This window comes from Suricata suricatta, chromosome 3, assembly GCF_006229205.1.
Source record: "Suricata suricatta isolate VVHF042 chromosome 3, meerkat_22Aug2017_6uvM2_HiC, whole genome shotgun sequence".
Taxonomy (NCBI): domain Eukaryota; kingdom Metazoa; phylum Chordata; class Mammalia; order Carnivora; family Herpestidae; genus Suricata; species Suricata suricatta.
In genome coordinates, this window is record NC_043702.1 from 75,863,743 (window position 1) to 75,878,357 (window position 14,615).

At 41.8% G+C, this 14,615-nt stretch overlaps 1 protein-coding gene across 3 annotated transcripts in view; it reads left to right on the top strand.

The window, feature by feature from the left end:
• The window catches only part of CACNB4 (calcium voltage-gated channel auxiliary subunit beta 4), a 245,243-nt gene that overhangs the window by 193,800 nt on the left and 36,828 nt on the right, over positions 1–14,615 (top strand). For all 3 annotated transcript variants that reach the window (XM_029934591.1, XM_029934592.1, XM_029934593.1), the window contains 5 exons: positions 1,325–1,447; positions 9,924–10,054; positions 12,652–12,728; positions 14,247–14,266; positions 14,490–14,570. In XM_029934591.1, coding sequence (XP_029790451.1) covers positions 1,325–1,447; positions 9,924–10,054; positions 12,652–12,728; positions 14,247–14,266; positions 14,490–14,570 — 432 coding nt within the window. The remainder of the gene's footprint in view (positions 1–1,324; positions 1,448–9,923; positions 10,055–12,651; positions 12,729–14,246; positions 14,267–14,489; positions 14,571–14,615) is intronic.

Sequence of the window (14,615 nt, forward strand, 5' to 3'; positions counted from 1 at the left end):
TTGCCAAAATAGAACTTCAGCTATTACACAAAGGGACAACCTCCGCACCCCCACGCCCAGCCTCCAGCCCCAAATCTCTGTACCCACAAGAGGCAGCAGGAGCAAATTGCATTTTTGAATCTTAGAATCAGAAGAGTCACTAGAGCTGTCCTAATCTATGTCTTTCAAACTTTTTCCTTTTGTTTTTTAGCATAGATTTCCTTTTGTCAGATGAGGTTTTATGCATAATAGCAAAAGATAAGACAGGGTCACGGCCAGCTTTTCTTCCTTGCCTTCCATGATAGACTCCTTAAAGCATATTGGTCCAGTCTTTCTAACTTTTAGAAGAAAACTGAGACTCAAATAATATGAATTCCTTTTTCTGTTTTTACAATAAAATCTTTATTAGAGCAGTAAGAGAGAATGATGCCGGTAATGAGGAAATGTCATTTGCTGTAACACCCACGCTGGCTGTGCTCAGTTGGCCAAAGGGGGTTTGGGCCAATGCCTGTGAAAGGACATCAGTAAGGCCATAGCTGGGGTCTCCCTTCAATTGTTGCTTCCCACTTACATTCTCAGCACAAACAAATGAGCCACTAACAAAGTAGCCCCAGATTGCAGGAACCTTGTGTTCTCATTTGTGGCTAATTTTTGTTTTAGTTTTCTTTCAGAGTGTTTTGTGGCCTTTGTGGTCACCCAAATGGCAGCCACAGCGCTGTTAGCTTGGGCTGTTGGTTTGCGTAGCCTCTGCAAGGCTGCACTGGCCCAAGCACTTTGCTGAGGAAGAATTTGTCTCAAAAGGGTTTCAGAACCAGCTTTTGTAACCTAGGGAGAAGATGATGTTCGTCCTTCCTGTCTACCCCCGACTGGCCTTTCTTTTTTCCTGGCAGGACAAGGTGTTCCCATAGATTTTCAGAAATCTGAGGCTATTTCAAAAATACTTATTTTACTCCCACCACCACTTTTTAATGGAAGACCTGGCACACATTTCCTGTATCCCAAGGGACATCTGTTACCCTCTAAAGTAACAAACATAAGTTTTAGGACTAGAGGAGAAAGCAGAGAGCATCTTCCCATCTTTCCATCCCTCGCCAATACTTGAGGGTAGGATTCTTTCTTTAGGATGTTGGAAAGTACCATGGAGGTGGCGGGGAGTGGTTGGGCTGATCCAGTTGAATTACGTTCAGAGCCATCGCTCCAGATTTCTCTGTGCTGCCAGGGAACCCATTGGAGACACCTGTTTGCAAAGTGCCTGGTACTATCAATTATCTTATTTATTCTTTTCAATATGAAAAATCCTGCTGTGTCTTCCTCCCCCATCCCTACGCCACGGCTCTGCCTGCAGTCCAAGCCTGTAGCATTTGCTGTGAAAACGAACGTGAGCTACTGCGGTGCCCTGGATGAGGATGTGCCCGTTCCCAGCACGGCCATCTCCTTTGATGCCAAGGACTTTCTCCACATTAAAGAGGTAAATGTAAGAGTCTCTGCATCTGCCACAAGGCGAGAGCTCACAGCAGCTCTGAGCCAAACGGGAGAGGAGCCCTAAGGAACTGCCAGCGTGTTACCTCATTTAATTTACTGGGCTTTCCAAACCCATTCATTCTCACTGAGATTTAGAAGACTGAGATCTTCGCTTTTCTTATCACACATTGAAAATATTGGATCATAAGATAGTCATCATAGGATGGATTTAGGACAGACCTGTGGTCCCCTGGTCACCTTTTAATCACCTTGTATGGCTGCAGATCTGTGGATCCAACTCAGGAAAATATGAGTTTGGTGGCATGGAGCCCTACTCATGAGGCACCATTTACAAGGGATCTTGTAATAATTAACATCTGTGCTGTAATCCTATGGACCTTAACCTTGGAACTGACACTAGAGAGTATGATCATTAGAGTATTAAAGCTAAAAAGAGGGCAGAGGACTTCGGGAAACAGAAAGCTTAAAGGATTGAGCAGTACAAGGAGGAGTTGAGAACTTGCAACTTGAAAGGTGGAATAATTATATCAAAACTCCCATTTGGTCAACCTAAATTGAAATCCTACTTCATTTCAGACATTGTGCTGGGCACTGGGAGATTGGAGATAAAGGCCCACTGTCCCTACTACCACAGAGCTCTGAATCTGGGTGAAAAAGACTAACAGGCACCTAGATTCTGCCAAGGGTGACAAATTATATCCTAGTAAAACTGAATCGGGGTTATGGGAGCTTGAAGAAGGAGCAGGAAGGACCACCAGGCTGGGGAGGAGGAGGATCACAGGGCCAGAGAACTCTATGGAAGTGGTGAAGCCTGAGGAAGTTCAAGCTGGGGGGATTGGGGGTGGCGTCAGGCGGAAGGGCAGCCAGGAACACTGCTGCACGGCTGGAGGCGCTAAGTAGCAAGCTGTGCGGGGGGCGGCCAGGTCTCAGAGGCAGGGGCCTGATAAGAAAGGACCTCTTTGGCCCTGACAAGAAGCCTGGACTTTATCACCAGGCAGTGGGCTGGAGAGGAATTTCAAATAATGGACAGTCACAACCAGCCTTGAATCTTAGCATAAAAACTCTGAAAGTTGAGGGAGTGTTGTGGAGGCTGAACTGAGGTTGCAGCAGAGGCTGGAGAGACGGAGCAGCTTGGAGGGAGAGTGCCGAGGCAGACAGACAGGATTAGGAGACTTCACGTGGGGAGGGGTATCAGAGAAAGTGAAATAGAGAGGAAGGATGGACAGAGGCCCATTTTAGAGCTTGCCAGAAAGGGTAGAGGGCAGTGTCCACTTTCAAAATAAAGAAGGCAGAGAAGGGAGAAGCCTTGCAAGGGTGGATGTGGTTATGAATTGGCTTTCCGGTACACTATGTCTGGGGCGCTGTGAACCCCCGTGAGGACACTTAATTGCCTTTGGGGCGCCTTGGTGGCTCAGGTCATGATCTCACGGTCCATGGGTTTGAGCCCCATGTCGGGCTGTGTGCTGACATCTTGGAGCCTGGGGCCTGCTTTGGGTTTTGTGTCTCCCTCTCTCCCTGTCCCCCCCAAAATAAATATTTTAAAAAACATAATAAAAGACATTTAATAGGCCTTTACCCACATAATCTGAAGGCCAGAGGAGAACTGCAATTTGCTCTTCCTAAATGCTTTGAATTGAGAAGGAGAACGCATCCTTGCCAGAGAAAGGAGACATAGAATTGAAGGAGTGTTTTTAAATTTTTATTTGTTTCTTTATTTTTTTATTAAAAATTTTTTTAAGCTTAAAAAAAATTAATTGTTTAGTTTATATCCAAGTTAGTTAGCATGTAGTGCAACAATGATTTCAGGACTAGATTCCTTAATGCCCCTTACCCATTTAGCGCATCCCCCTCCCACAGCTCCTCTAGCAACCCTCTGTTTATTCTCTATATTCAAGGGTCTCTTATGTTTTGTCCTCCTCCCTGTTTTTATGTTATTTTTGCTTCCCTTCCCTTATGTTCATTTGCTTAGTATCTTAAATTCTTCATATGCGTGAAGTCATATGATACTTGTCTTTCTCTAATTTCACTTAGCATAATATTCTCCAGTTCCACTCACGTAGTTGCAAATAGCAAGATTTCATTCTTTCTGATTGCTGAGTAATACTCCATTGTGTGTGTGTGTGTGTGTGTGTGTGTGTGTGTGTGTGTGTATACACACACACACCACATCTTCTTTATCCATTCATCTGTCGATGGACATTTGGGCTCTTCCATACTCTGGCTATTGTCAGTAGAGTTGCTATAAACATTGGGGCATATGTGCCCCTTCGAAACAGCACACCTGTATCCCTTGGGTGAATACCTGGTAGTGCGATTGCTGGGTCATAGGGTGGTTCTATTTTTAATTTTTTGAGGAACCTCCATATCGTTTTCCAGAGTGGCTGCATCAGTTTGCATTCCCACTAGTGGGGCAAAAGAGATCCTCTTTTTCTACATCCTTGACAACATCTGTTGTTGCCTTGAGTTGTTAATGTTGGCCATTCTGACAGGTGTGAGGTGGTTTCTCATTGTGGTTTTGATTTGTATTTCTCTGATGAGTGATGTTGAGCATTTCTTCATGTGTCAGTTGGCCATCTGGATGCCTTCTTTGGAGCACTGTCTATTCATGTCTTTTGCCCATTTCTTCACTAGACTATTTTTTTGGGTGTTGATCTTGATAAGTTCCTTGTAGATTTTCGATACTAACCCTTTATCTGATATGTCATTTGCAAAAATCTCCCATTCCATCAGTTGCCTTTTAATTTTGCTGATTGTTTCCTTTGCTGTGCAGAAGCTTTTATTTTGATGAGGTCCCTTTTGTCCATTTTTGCTTTGGTTTCCCTTGCTTTCAGAGACATTTTGAGTAAGAAGTTGCTCTGGCCAAAGTCAAAGAGGTTTTTGGCTGTTTTCTCCCATAGGATTTGGATGGCTTCCTGTCTTATGTTTAGGTCTTTCATCCATTTTCAGTTTATTTTTGTGTGTAGTGTTAGAAAGTGGTCCAGGTTCATTTTTATGCCTGTCACTGTCCAGTTTTCCCAGCACCACTTGCTGAAGAGACTGTTTTTATTCCATCGGATATTCTTTCCTGCTTTGTAAAAGATGAGTTGGCCATACATTTGTGGGTCCATTTCTGGGTTCTCTATTCTCTTCTATTGATCTGATTATCTGTTTCTGTGTCAGAATTTTTTTAATATTTATTTATTTTGGAAAGAGATAGAGACAGAGTGTGAACAGGGGAAGGGCAGAGAGAGAGAGGGAGACACAGAATCTGAAGCAGGCTTCAGGCTCTGAGCTATCAGTACAGAGCCCGACTCAGGACTTGAACTCATGAACTGCAAGATCATGACCTCAGCTGAAGTTGGATGCTTAACTGACTGAGCCACAGAGGCGCCCTTGTTTTTTAATTTTTTTTAAGACAGGGAAGATTTCAGCATGTTTTCCATGCTGAGATATTGAACCCAGTGAAATATATATTGGAAGGAAAAACCCTCACTGATTGAATGAGGCCGGAGTGGAGGGGTGGGTGGCATCTGGATGGTCACAAGAACTAGGCCAAGTCAGGAGCACAGTCTTGTCTTCCTTGTTCTGCACAGAACTTCCTGTTTGGGCTCGGGGAAATTACATCAGAGGCCGTGTAGGCTTGCTGGTCTCCAGTGACACTGCTTGCAGAGTGGAAGCTGGGTCTTAGGAAAGACTGTAATAGGTGGAGCAGTAAAGTGAAACCTATCACTCCACTTTGCTGAGATACCTGCACTTATCCTGCAGTCTAAAATGAGATGCGCAAGGTAAATATGTAACAATTTTGAAAATCATTGTCTTTGAAATTCTGAATTCTAAGATGGCATTATTGAGAGATTTCCTTCCCTCGTGTACTTAAATTCTAGTAGGGAGACAGATAATGAACAAATAAATAATTCCAAATTGTGTATTTGGGGGGGAAAATGAAGCAGATGCTTAAAAAATTAAAATATAGGGACAAGGAGGTTATATATACTTTTAACTACAAAGGAGACCAAAGCAGGCCTTTTAAAGAACATGACCATTAAGCAGACACCTGAAGGATGAAGAGGAGCCAGGCTTAAAAAGAGTAAAAGGAGGCCTTCTAGGGAGAGGAAACACTATGTACAAAGGCCCTGTGGTAGGAAAATAGCCTGGCACAATTGGTTAACCAGAAGAAGGCCATATGGCTGGAATGTAGTAAGCCAGAGACCTAGTAGCAGGAGACACAGGTAAAGGAGAACCTTAAAGTGATCATCAGAACAGATTTTATTCTAAGTGAAATGAGAAGCCATTGAAGACTTCTTTTTTGAAGACTTTTTTAATGTTTATTTATTTTTGAAAGAGAGAGAGTGTGTGTGGGCAAGGGAGGAGCCAGGAGAGACACACACATAATTGGAAGTAGGCTCCAGGCCCTGAGCTGTCAGCACAAGGCCCAACGCAAGCCTGGAACTCATCAATGGTGAAATCATGACCTGAACTGAAGTTGGACACTTAACCGACTGAGCCACCCAGCCACCCACCACTGAAGACTTTAAATCAGAAGAATGGGATGAATGTATTATTTTTTAAGCCATTCTGATTGTTATAGACCATGGATTGGAGTGGGATAAGTATGGAATTGGGGAGATCATTAGAACCATTCTCAGTGAGAGATAATGGAATTGAGCCAGCATTACAACAGTGAGATGAAAAGAAGTAGACGGATTTGAGATTTATTGCGGACATTCAATGAAAAGTGCTGGGGATGGGTCAGGTATAGAAACTAAGATTGAGGGAGACATCCAGCATGATCAAGGAAATCAAGGTTATGAACTGAGCAGTCGGGATGGAGATGACAGAGGTGGGAAAAGGACAGATGGGGAGTGGACATCTCAATAGAGATATCAAGTAGAAGTTAGATATAAGAATCTGGAGCTCTGGGGAAAAGAGTTGGGCCAAAGATGTAAATTCAGATTATTAGTTTATGTGTGGTAATGATCAAAGTCACCTAAGAGAGAGTAGAGGGATAAGAGAAGGCAGCTGGGCATCAGACCCAGAGGAATGCCATCCTGCAGAGGTGGGCTATGTAAAATCGCTCAACAAATAAGGAAACTGGAAAGGAGAAGCCTGAGATATAGGACGAAAACCAGGACAGAGCAATACATGGACATCAGGGGAAGAGTGTGGATAAAGGAGTAAGTCAGCTGTGGTGAATGGTGTGACATGTTGCCTAAGGTGAGTGAGGAATGGGCGTTGGATTGGCACATGGTGGCCAGTGGCAGGGATGTCACTAGAACCATGATCTGGAAGCCAAATGAAAGGGGATGAAGAGAGAAGGGGGTTAGGAAGTATGTTTAGTAAGCATAGATCATGCTTTCAAGGAAGTTGACACAGACCAGGTAGTAGACTGAGGAGGAGATGGAGTCAAAGGAGGTTTTCTTTGAGAGAGAAGCTCTTGGAGCACTTGAACAGGCTGATATTAACAAAAGGAGAGAGGGAATGGTTGATGGAAAAGGAGAGATAGTCAATGGAGTAAGGTTTGGGGGTAGGCAAGAAGGGTGGGATCCAGACCTTGAATGGGGAGGGGGGTGGACAGCAAGGGGACCACTTACTTACTGTAACATGCAGGGAGAGGCTGGGCGAAGGCATAGACAGTTCAGAGCCTTGGTAACAGGAAGCTGGGGTAGGACTGACTTGATGGCTTCTGCATTTTCAAAGTGTGTGAGGGAGGATATCCACAGCTGCCTCGCAGACAGGGACTCTCAGCCTGAAACATGTGCCCCAGCATCTGAATGGTTAAGTCGATTGTCTCACCATTTCCATCAGAACAGACCAAACCATGTTCATTAGTCACTAACACTCATTGTTTCCAAGGAGAAGCAGAACTTTAAAAGGTAAGAGAAGTTCTAGGGGCACCTGAGTGGCTCAGTAGGTTAAGCATCTGACTTTAGCTCAGGGTGTGATATCATGGTTCATGAGTTCAAGCCCTGCATTGGGTTCTGTGCTGACAGCTCAGAGCCTGGAGCCTGCTTCAGATTCTGTGTCTCCCTCTCTCTGCCCTTCCCCTGATTATGCCCTGTCTCTCCCTCCCTCCCTCCCTCCTTCTCTCTCTCTCTCTCCCTCTCTCAATAAATAAATAAATAAATAAATAAATAAACAAACAAACATTTTAAAAGTTAAAAAAAAGAGAAGTTCTCACATGTTTTATCCCTACCCACTCACACCTGCATTCCAGTCTTGCTGTATTTTATTGCTTTCATCCATTCCATCAGTATTCTCCGTTTGTCCTGTTGGTTGCTTTTTGATCTACATGTCCCTTGATCAGTGACTTTCTCTTCACACCGGCAGGTGGATGAATGCTGTTGAGCTGGTAATCCTATGTGGATTAGAGCCACTTGTTTTCAGACCTTGTGATAGCAGATAAGAAAACATCTTAGAAAGAGAAAGTGCTAATCGTGTTAGGGAGATGAAAATGAGAAGGACTGGAGCAACACTAAGGTGACCTTCCCAAAACGCTGACACACGCTCCTGGAATTTATACACATTTCTGTAATCAGGTTGCAGCCTCCTCTCTCATCTGTCATCTAGAAGGTCGTCTCTCATACACAGTTTTAAACACTTTTTTCAGTAATGAGAAGCTTAACCGGAGAGAAAAGCTACAGTTCTGCTTATCACATATACCAAATGACGAGTGTGTTAGGCTCCTAAGTGTACTTAGCAACTTCCCGCTGGGTAGCTCAAAGAACTTTTCATTTATATTGAGCCTGATTGTCACCAAGCTTTTACTATTTCCTAGAACTAGGCTGAAACAAGTTGGGAAGTTGCCATTAACCATTTCAGGAAGCCCTGTGAGGTCATTTGGGTGCCATTTAAAAAAATCAGCGTTCGAGTGGGCTAACTTAAAGTTCAGGAAGTAACTTAAATCCTAGGACACTCTGACTCATAGTCTGCTTTGTTCCCACCTCAATAAAATTTGAATTCCAGACCTGTGCACTGAGGATTCTAAAAGGGCCTCCTTGCCTTTTGTTAATCCAAAATAAATGGGCCTGTTATTTCAGGCCTGTTATCCTGAAATAAGAGATGGGAAGATGGAAAAACCACGACTTAGATTGTTCAAGATTTTATATGAGGTCAACTCACATTTCTTCAGTTCAGTCTCTTACTACATGCCATGCATGCCTCGTGCAGGAGCTGTGTGCATAACAAAGGCCAAATCCCGAAGGCATATCACTTGGCTTTTGAGTGCGAGGCTGTTGCTGAAAATTACTCTGAGCTGTGCAGAATTTCATGCTGCAGTGAGTCAATGAAGCCATCCATTCCTCCTTCACAGTGTATCAATGTCGTATACATATAAATTTCCCTTTTCTCTGACCTAAGCAAAGTGTACTACATATAGTTTTTCATTTTGAAAAAAAAGCAGACACTTTTTGGATCAAAAATAGAGAGAATTTGCCCCATGCTGATGAAGACAGAGTTTTTGGAGTCATATCTGGAGGATGTAAATAATAGAACTCATACCCGCCTTCTAAAAATCATCTACCTGATACCTTCCTTTGAGGCATGTGGCCTGGATTAAATATACCTTCTGATCTAAGCTTCAGCAAATCTGTATTTCCAAATACAATTTTGCTGACCCACTGAATAGGATCCTGTTCACAGAGTCTTACCCCATATTGGCTGAAGAAGTTGTGTGGGTTTATTTTCTGAATTTGTGTGTCATGCAACTTTATATAAATGGAAATCCTGGTATTTCTATTGGACTTCAGGCCATTGGAGATTATTTCAAAAATTCCAATTATATACAATATACTTCTTCTGTAAGAGTAGGCTTCTTTTTCAGCAGGTAGTAAGATGGACCTTAATTTGTAAACCTATGTTTGGAAGATTACCATTCTCCAATGGGAGTAGACTATAGACAATATTGTGGAATCTTTACCTGAAAGCTTTTGACAAATAACTGACAGTTAAATGTATTTCATCCCAGACTGTCTGTCTTGTTCTCCAGGGTTCCAATTACATTGATGTATAATTTTCCTTACACTGTCTATTCCTTAAGAATTGGCTAGGGCTGCTTGACAAGGAACAAAGGCATCCAAAGATTAGGACCTACCTTTATTTCGGGGATTGGCAAACTGTGGCCTGCTGTCTTTTTTGGAAAGAAAAGGTTAACTGAAACATAGCCATACTCATTTGTTTGCTTATTGTCAGTGGTCACTTACATGTGACAATAGCAGATTTAAGTAGTTGCAACAGAAACCATATGGCCTCCAAAGCCTAAAATATTTAGTCTCTGGGCCTTTAGATAAAATGTTTGTAGACTTTGGCTTTACTCAATATATGTTCAGATATGTATAACATAGTATAATATAATGTAGTGTGTATATATAATATGGTGTAATACGATGTAAACAGTGTGTTTGGTTCTTCTGACCCCCAGAAATTAATTAATGGAATGTGAAGATAAGTGAATTACTATTGATAGCAGTTTTATTTCTGCATTCCAGAAATATAACAATGATTGGTGGATAGGAAGGCTGGTGAAAGAGGGCTGTGAGATTGGCTTCATCCCAAGTCCACTTAGACTGGAGAATATACGGATTCAGCAAGAACAAAAAAGGGGGCGTTTTCATGGAGGGTAAGGCTCCTTCCTTCTTATAAACTTATTTTGGGAGGTGAGTAGGAAAATAAGATGATGTTTTCACGTTTGCTTATTAGGTTTAATATGTATGCTTTGAGAGTAAAAAGTCTTTTCTGTGTACGAGGTGTTTCTGACATTGACACAGGGGTTTCAGAGAGTTCACTCTCCCCACTGCATGCTAAAGCGTGACATCATTGACATCAACATGAATTCCACAGGGGAGAATTTTCTATGGCCTCAGCAAACCCTCCCTGGAAATTAAGCTCTCCTCCGTGAGGGTCATGGGGCATTCTTTCTCAGTACGGTAAGTGGGAACCTGACCTGACCTGGCATTAAAGTTCTTCCTGGTTAACTTTCAAAGACCTTTCTCTCAAGTGGGCATGGAATGCAGTGGCACATGGGGTACCGTCCCAGGACTAGAGACATCACCTCCAACTCATGGCATCTACCATCTCTTTTTCTTTCTTTTTCAATTTTTTTTAACATTGATTTATTTTTGAGAGAGAGGAACAGAGTGAGAGCAAGGGAGGGGCAGAGAGAGAGAGGAAGACCAGAATCTGAAGCAGGCTCCAGGCTCTGAGCTGTCAGCACAGAGCCTGATGCAGGACTTGAACTCACAAACTGTGAGATCATGACCTGAACTGAAGTCGGAGGCTTAACTGACTAAGCCACCCAGGTACCCCTACTATCTCTTGATAATGGAGTGAAGACTCCATCTGACTTCAGATGCAACCTGTAGTATACTAATGAAATAGCCACAAAAATCTCAGAGTGCTGGTATTTGTAGGTCCCAAGGATACAAGCAAAGCCCAAGAAAAGAAATCAGAATCATCCTGAGCCTGCATATATTGAGAGCCTACATTAAAGCATGAATTTAATATGTGTTACCCTTTTTTGAAAGACTTAAAATAGAAGCAGTTCTTTCTCTTGACTCTCACTTCCTTTTTCTGTTGGATCCTTTTCTGCTTCAAAAACGCCTCTGTTCTTTAGGGGCCCTTTTGCCTTTGTCTTAATGGGAATTTCATAAATAGTGATAAAACATCACAAATGTACAGTTAGCCCCATTTTTAATTTCAATCTTCTTTAGTATATAACATGCCTATAATATTATTAATTATTAATTCTTATTATCCTATCTTCTCTTGACTGTTCTGTCTCTGCTGCTGCTCCTTAAATATGTGATGAACACATGTTTCTACTTTAGGACCTTTGTACTTGCTAGTTTTTTCTCAGAGGAACCCTTTTCTTCATATTTCTGCCAGCTCACTCCTTCATCTTCTTCAGATCTTTATTAAGTATTTTTCAGTGACCCCTTTTCTGTCACCATCTTTAAAATTGTGCCCACTTCCCTTCCCTTACTTCCTCTCTCTCTCCTGACTTAGTTTTCTCTATTGCAGTTATTACTGTCAGAAATACTATGAATTTACTTGTTCATCTGTTTGATAATGATATCTCCCACTAAAATCTGTCTCCTTGAGGAGGGGATTTTGTCTTTTCCCCCTACTGTTCTATTTCTAGTTTCTAGAACAGTGGATACTCAATAAATATTTGTTGAATGAAATAATAAATGAACTATTACCATTTCCAAAGTTATTTTATTATTATTTTATCATAATGTTATTATGTACTTTTAAATAAAAGCTTTTTTTGTGGCAGGCCAAGAGTAAAACCAAGAGCTCACAGACATGATCTCATATAATCCTGTGAGGTGTAACTTCTCTAAATAGGGAAACTAAGGCTCAAAGACATGGAATATGATGTGCCAAGTTTCCACAACTAGTAAGTGGCAAAGCCAGGATGAGAAATGAGATTGTTCTGACCTAGGGACCCTACTCTCAAGAACTGGAAGGGAAGAACACTGTAGAAGTAGGAAGGTGGGCTCCCAAGGGCCTCTGTGGGCTCCTAGGAAGCTTCCAAAGCAACAAGAGGAGACTAATGCAACAACTGCCCAATGGGTCACAAATAATATTTTTGCGACCAAATCCTTACCATTTTTTTCTTAATTCTGATTCCCATTTATTTTTAAAGTTTATTTATTTTGAGAGAGAGCTCATACATATGAGTAAGAGAGTGAGAATCTCAGTCAGGCTTTACACTGTCAGCATGGAGCCCAATGTGGGACTCAAACCCATGAGCAGTAGGATCATGACGTGAGTCGAAATCAAGAGTCAGATGCTTAACCAACTGAGCCACACAGGCACCACCCCATAAAATCACTTTTAAAAACAAATGTTTCTTCTAAGTCTTATAGCTGTTTTGAGCTGTGTTTGACATCCGACTGGTGCATTGGTGACTAGTATTAAGCCTCAGTTCACAAGCGTCTCTGTCAGTGATTTTTCTGCCTAATTTCTGCACCGAATAACTAAGAGAGATACTTTTGCAAAGTATTTCCAGGTCCCAGTTTGTTCCCCACTTTCTCTGAGAAATAGGTCAAAGAAAACATGTGGACAGATTCTTGAAGTTCTTCTCCAAAGCAGGATTTGGTGTGTTTTGAATTATTTAGTAGGATTTAGGCCAAAGAAAGCTTTGTACTCTCAAGTTCTATTTTCAAGGAATCTGGGGAATGAGTCCTAAGTTCCTGTTCTATATCCTAGGAAATCCAGTGGGAATTCTTCTTCAAGTCTTGGAGAAATGGTATCAGGGACATTTCGAGCAACACCCACATCAACAGGTGAGGGTTTTAGGGTTTTTGTTTCTAATGGAATGGGTTTTTTCCGTAATGTTTGAATATACACACAAGTAGTTTTACTAATTTGGAAATAATTTAAGGCTTTGATTTAAAGATTCTTCTACTTAACTCTTCGTTGCTTATTTGCTTTCTATAGTAATTTGATTTGATTTAAAGGGTACTTGTGATCCAAAAATTCAAATCATTATAATCTAATCTCGAAAAATCTTGTTTACCCCCCAGAGCCAGTAACTGTCCATTGTGCAGACCAATCTGAAGCAAGTTCATTATTCCACCCAAGAACCCAACAGACTTTAAGATGGTGAAAGCCAATTAAAAAGAAAAAAAAAGTTGTAGACTCTCAAGAAAATGCTCTCTTTCAGTCTCCCTGGGAAACTTTAAGATGGTCCAGCCTGGGCTGTGGAGATTGGGAAGGTTGAAGCAGAAAATGGGTCCAGATGACCTCATTTCTATTTGGCAAACAGATAACCAAGCTCTGGAATTAATGGAGATGGAGGAACAGTGGTGGTCCAATCAAGGGCTGTTATATATTTGATAATTATGGAGACATTCAAGCAGGAAGTTTCCTTCTAACCACGTTCCCTGACTCCTATAGTCTGATTTGTTCTGGCCCAGAATTGATGCTGCAGTAGGACATCCAGTATTACCAGCTCAGAAGGACAAGTGTAAGGTGTGGCCTGGCCTACTGTAACTGCAGGAAATGTGATTGGTTCTGGAGTGGTTCTGAGTGCTGGGTCCTTGTTTGGGGTGGATCCTTCCTCATACCCTGGGCTCTGAACTGAACCAGGTCTCTGGGTTGTCCCCAGAGGGACTGGACCCACTTTGATGGCCAAACAAAACCAGTTTAAGCAAAACCAGTTTAATCAAGTATTGACTGTGTTTTGTCTCATTCCCATTTTTTGGACATTTAAGTCATTGCAGCGTGGCACTATTATAAACAAGAAAGAACAGGAATAACTGGTTAGAAATTTATTTGAAATTAAGAACAACATAGTAGGAAAAATATGTCAGTATCTGAAAAGTAGGCAAAAAACTTAATGAACACAAACGACTGCAGAATTTTCTCATGGCTCATCAAAATTACAAATCCAAAAATAACTAGTGATTAAGGTGATTATTTTTACCCAAATCATTGTTCTTAATTCCTTTTTATCAATTGTATTTGTCTAAGTTGTTCTCAGCCACACTGTATGTTGTGTGCAGCAGGAAACAACGTATGGCCAATGGCTCGCCCAGACCGTCTAGTGTTTCCACTCTCCAACCCAACATGAAGTCAGGATATAAGGTCATTCGTACTGGGAGAAGTTGTCTGTTTTTTCATTTGTCTTCAAAATTGTCTTGTCCAGAATGAAATAATAGCGTAGTGCTCCACAGAGTGGGTAATAGTGACATGATGAGAATTATAGGGACAAATTGGTACATTCTTCCATCTTTTAAAATCATGTACTATCATTTACAGAGATTACGTATTTTGATATGGCTCTCATTGTTGTCTTTTAGCAAAACAGAAGCAAAAAGTGGTAAGTCGCGTTTCCTTTTTAAATCTTCCTTTAAGGTTCTTATCCGCACGTGCCTGCAATGTTCCATTTCAGTGACCCAAATGGCTATAGAATAAGGGATGAGCCTCCTTGGTGGGGACCTGTGGTAATCATTTTGCACTCGACCTGAGAATTACGATTGCTGTGGCTGTTGAGAAGGCGTGTTTATCCTCACCTTGTCACACTGTCCAATCATCTTTTTCAGACGGAGCACATCCCTCCTTACGATGTTGTGCCATCCATGCGTCCGGTGGTGTTAGTGGGCCCGTCACTGAAGGGTTATGAGGTACAAATACCAGTCTGTTATGCTTTAGTTCTAGATCAAGAACCT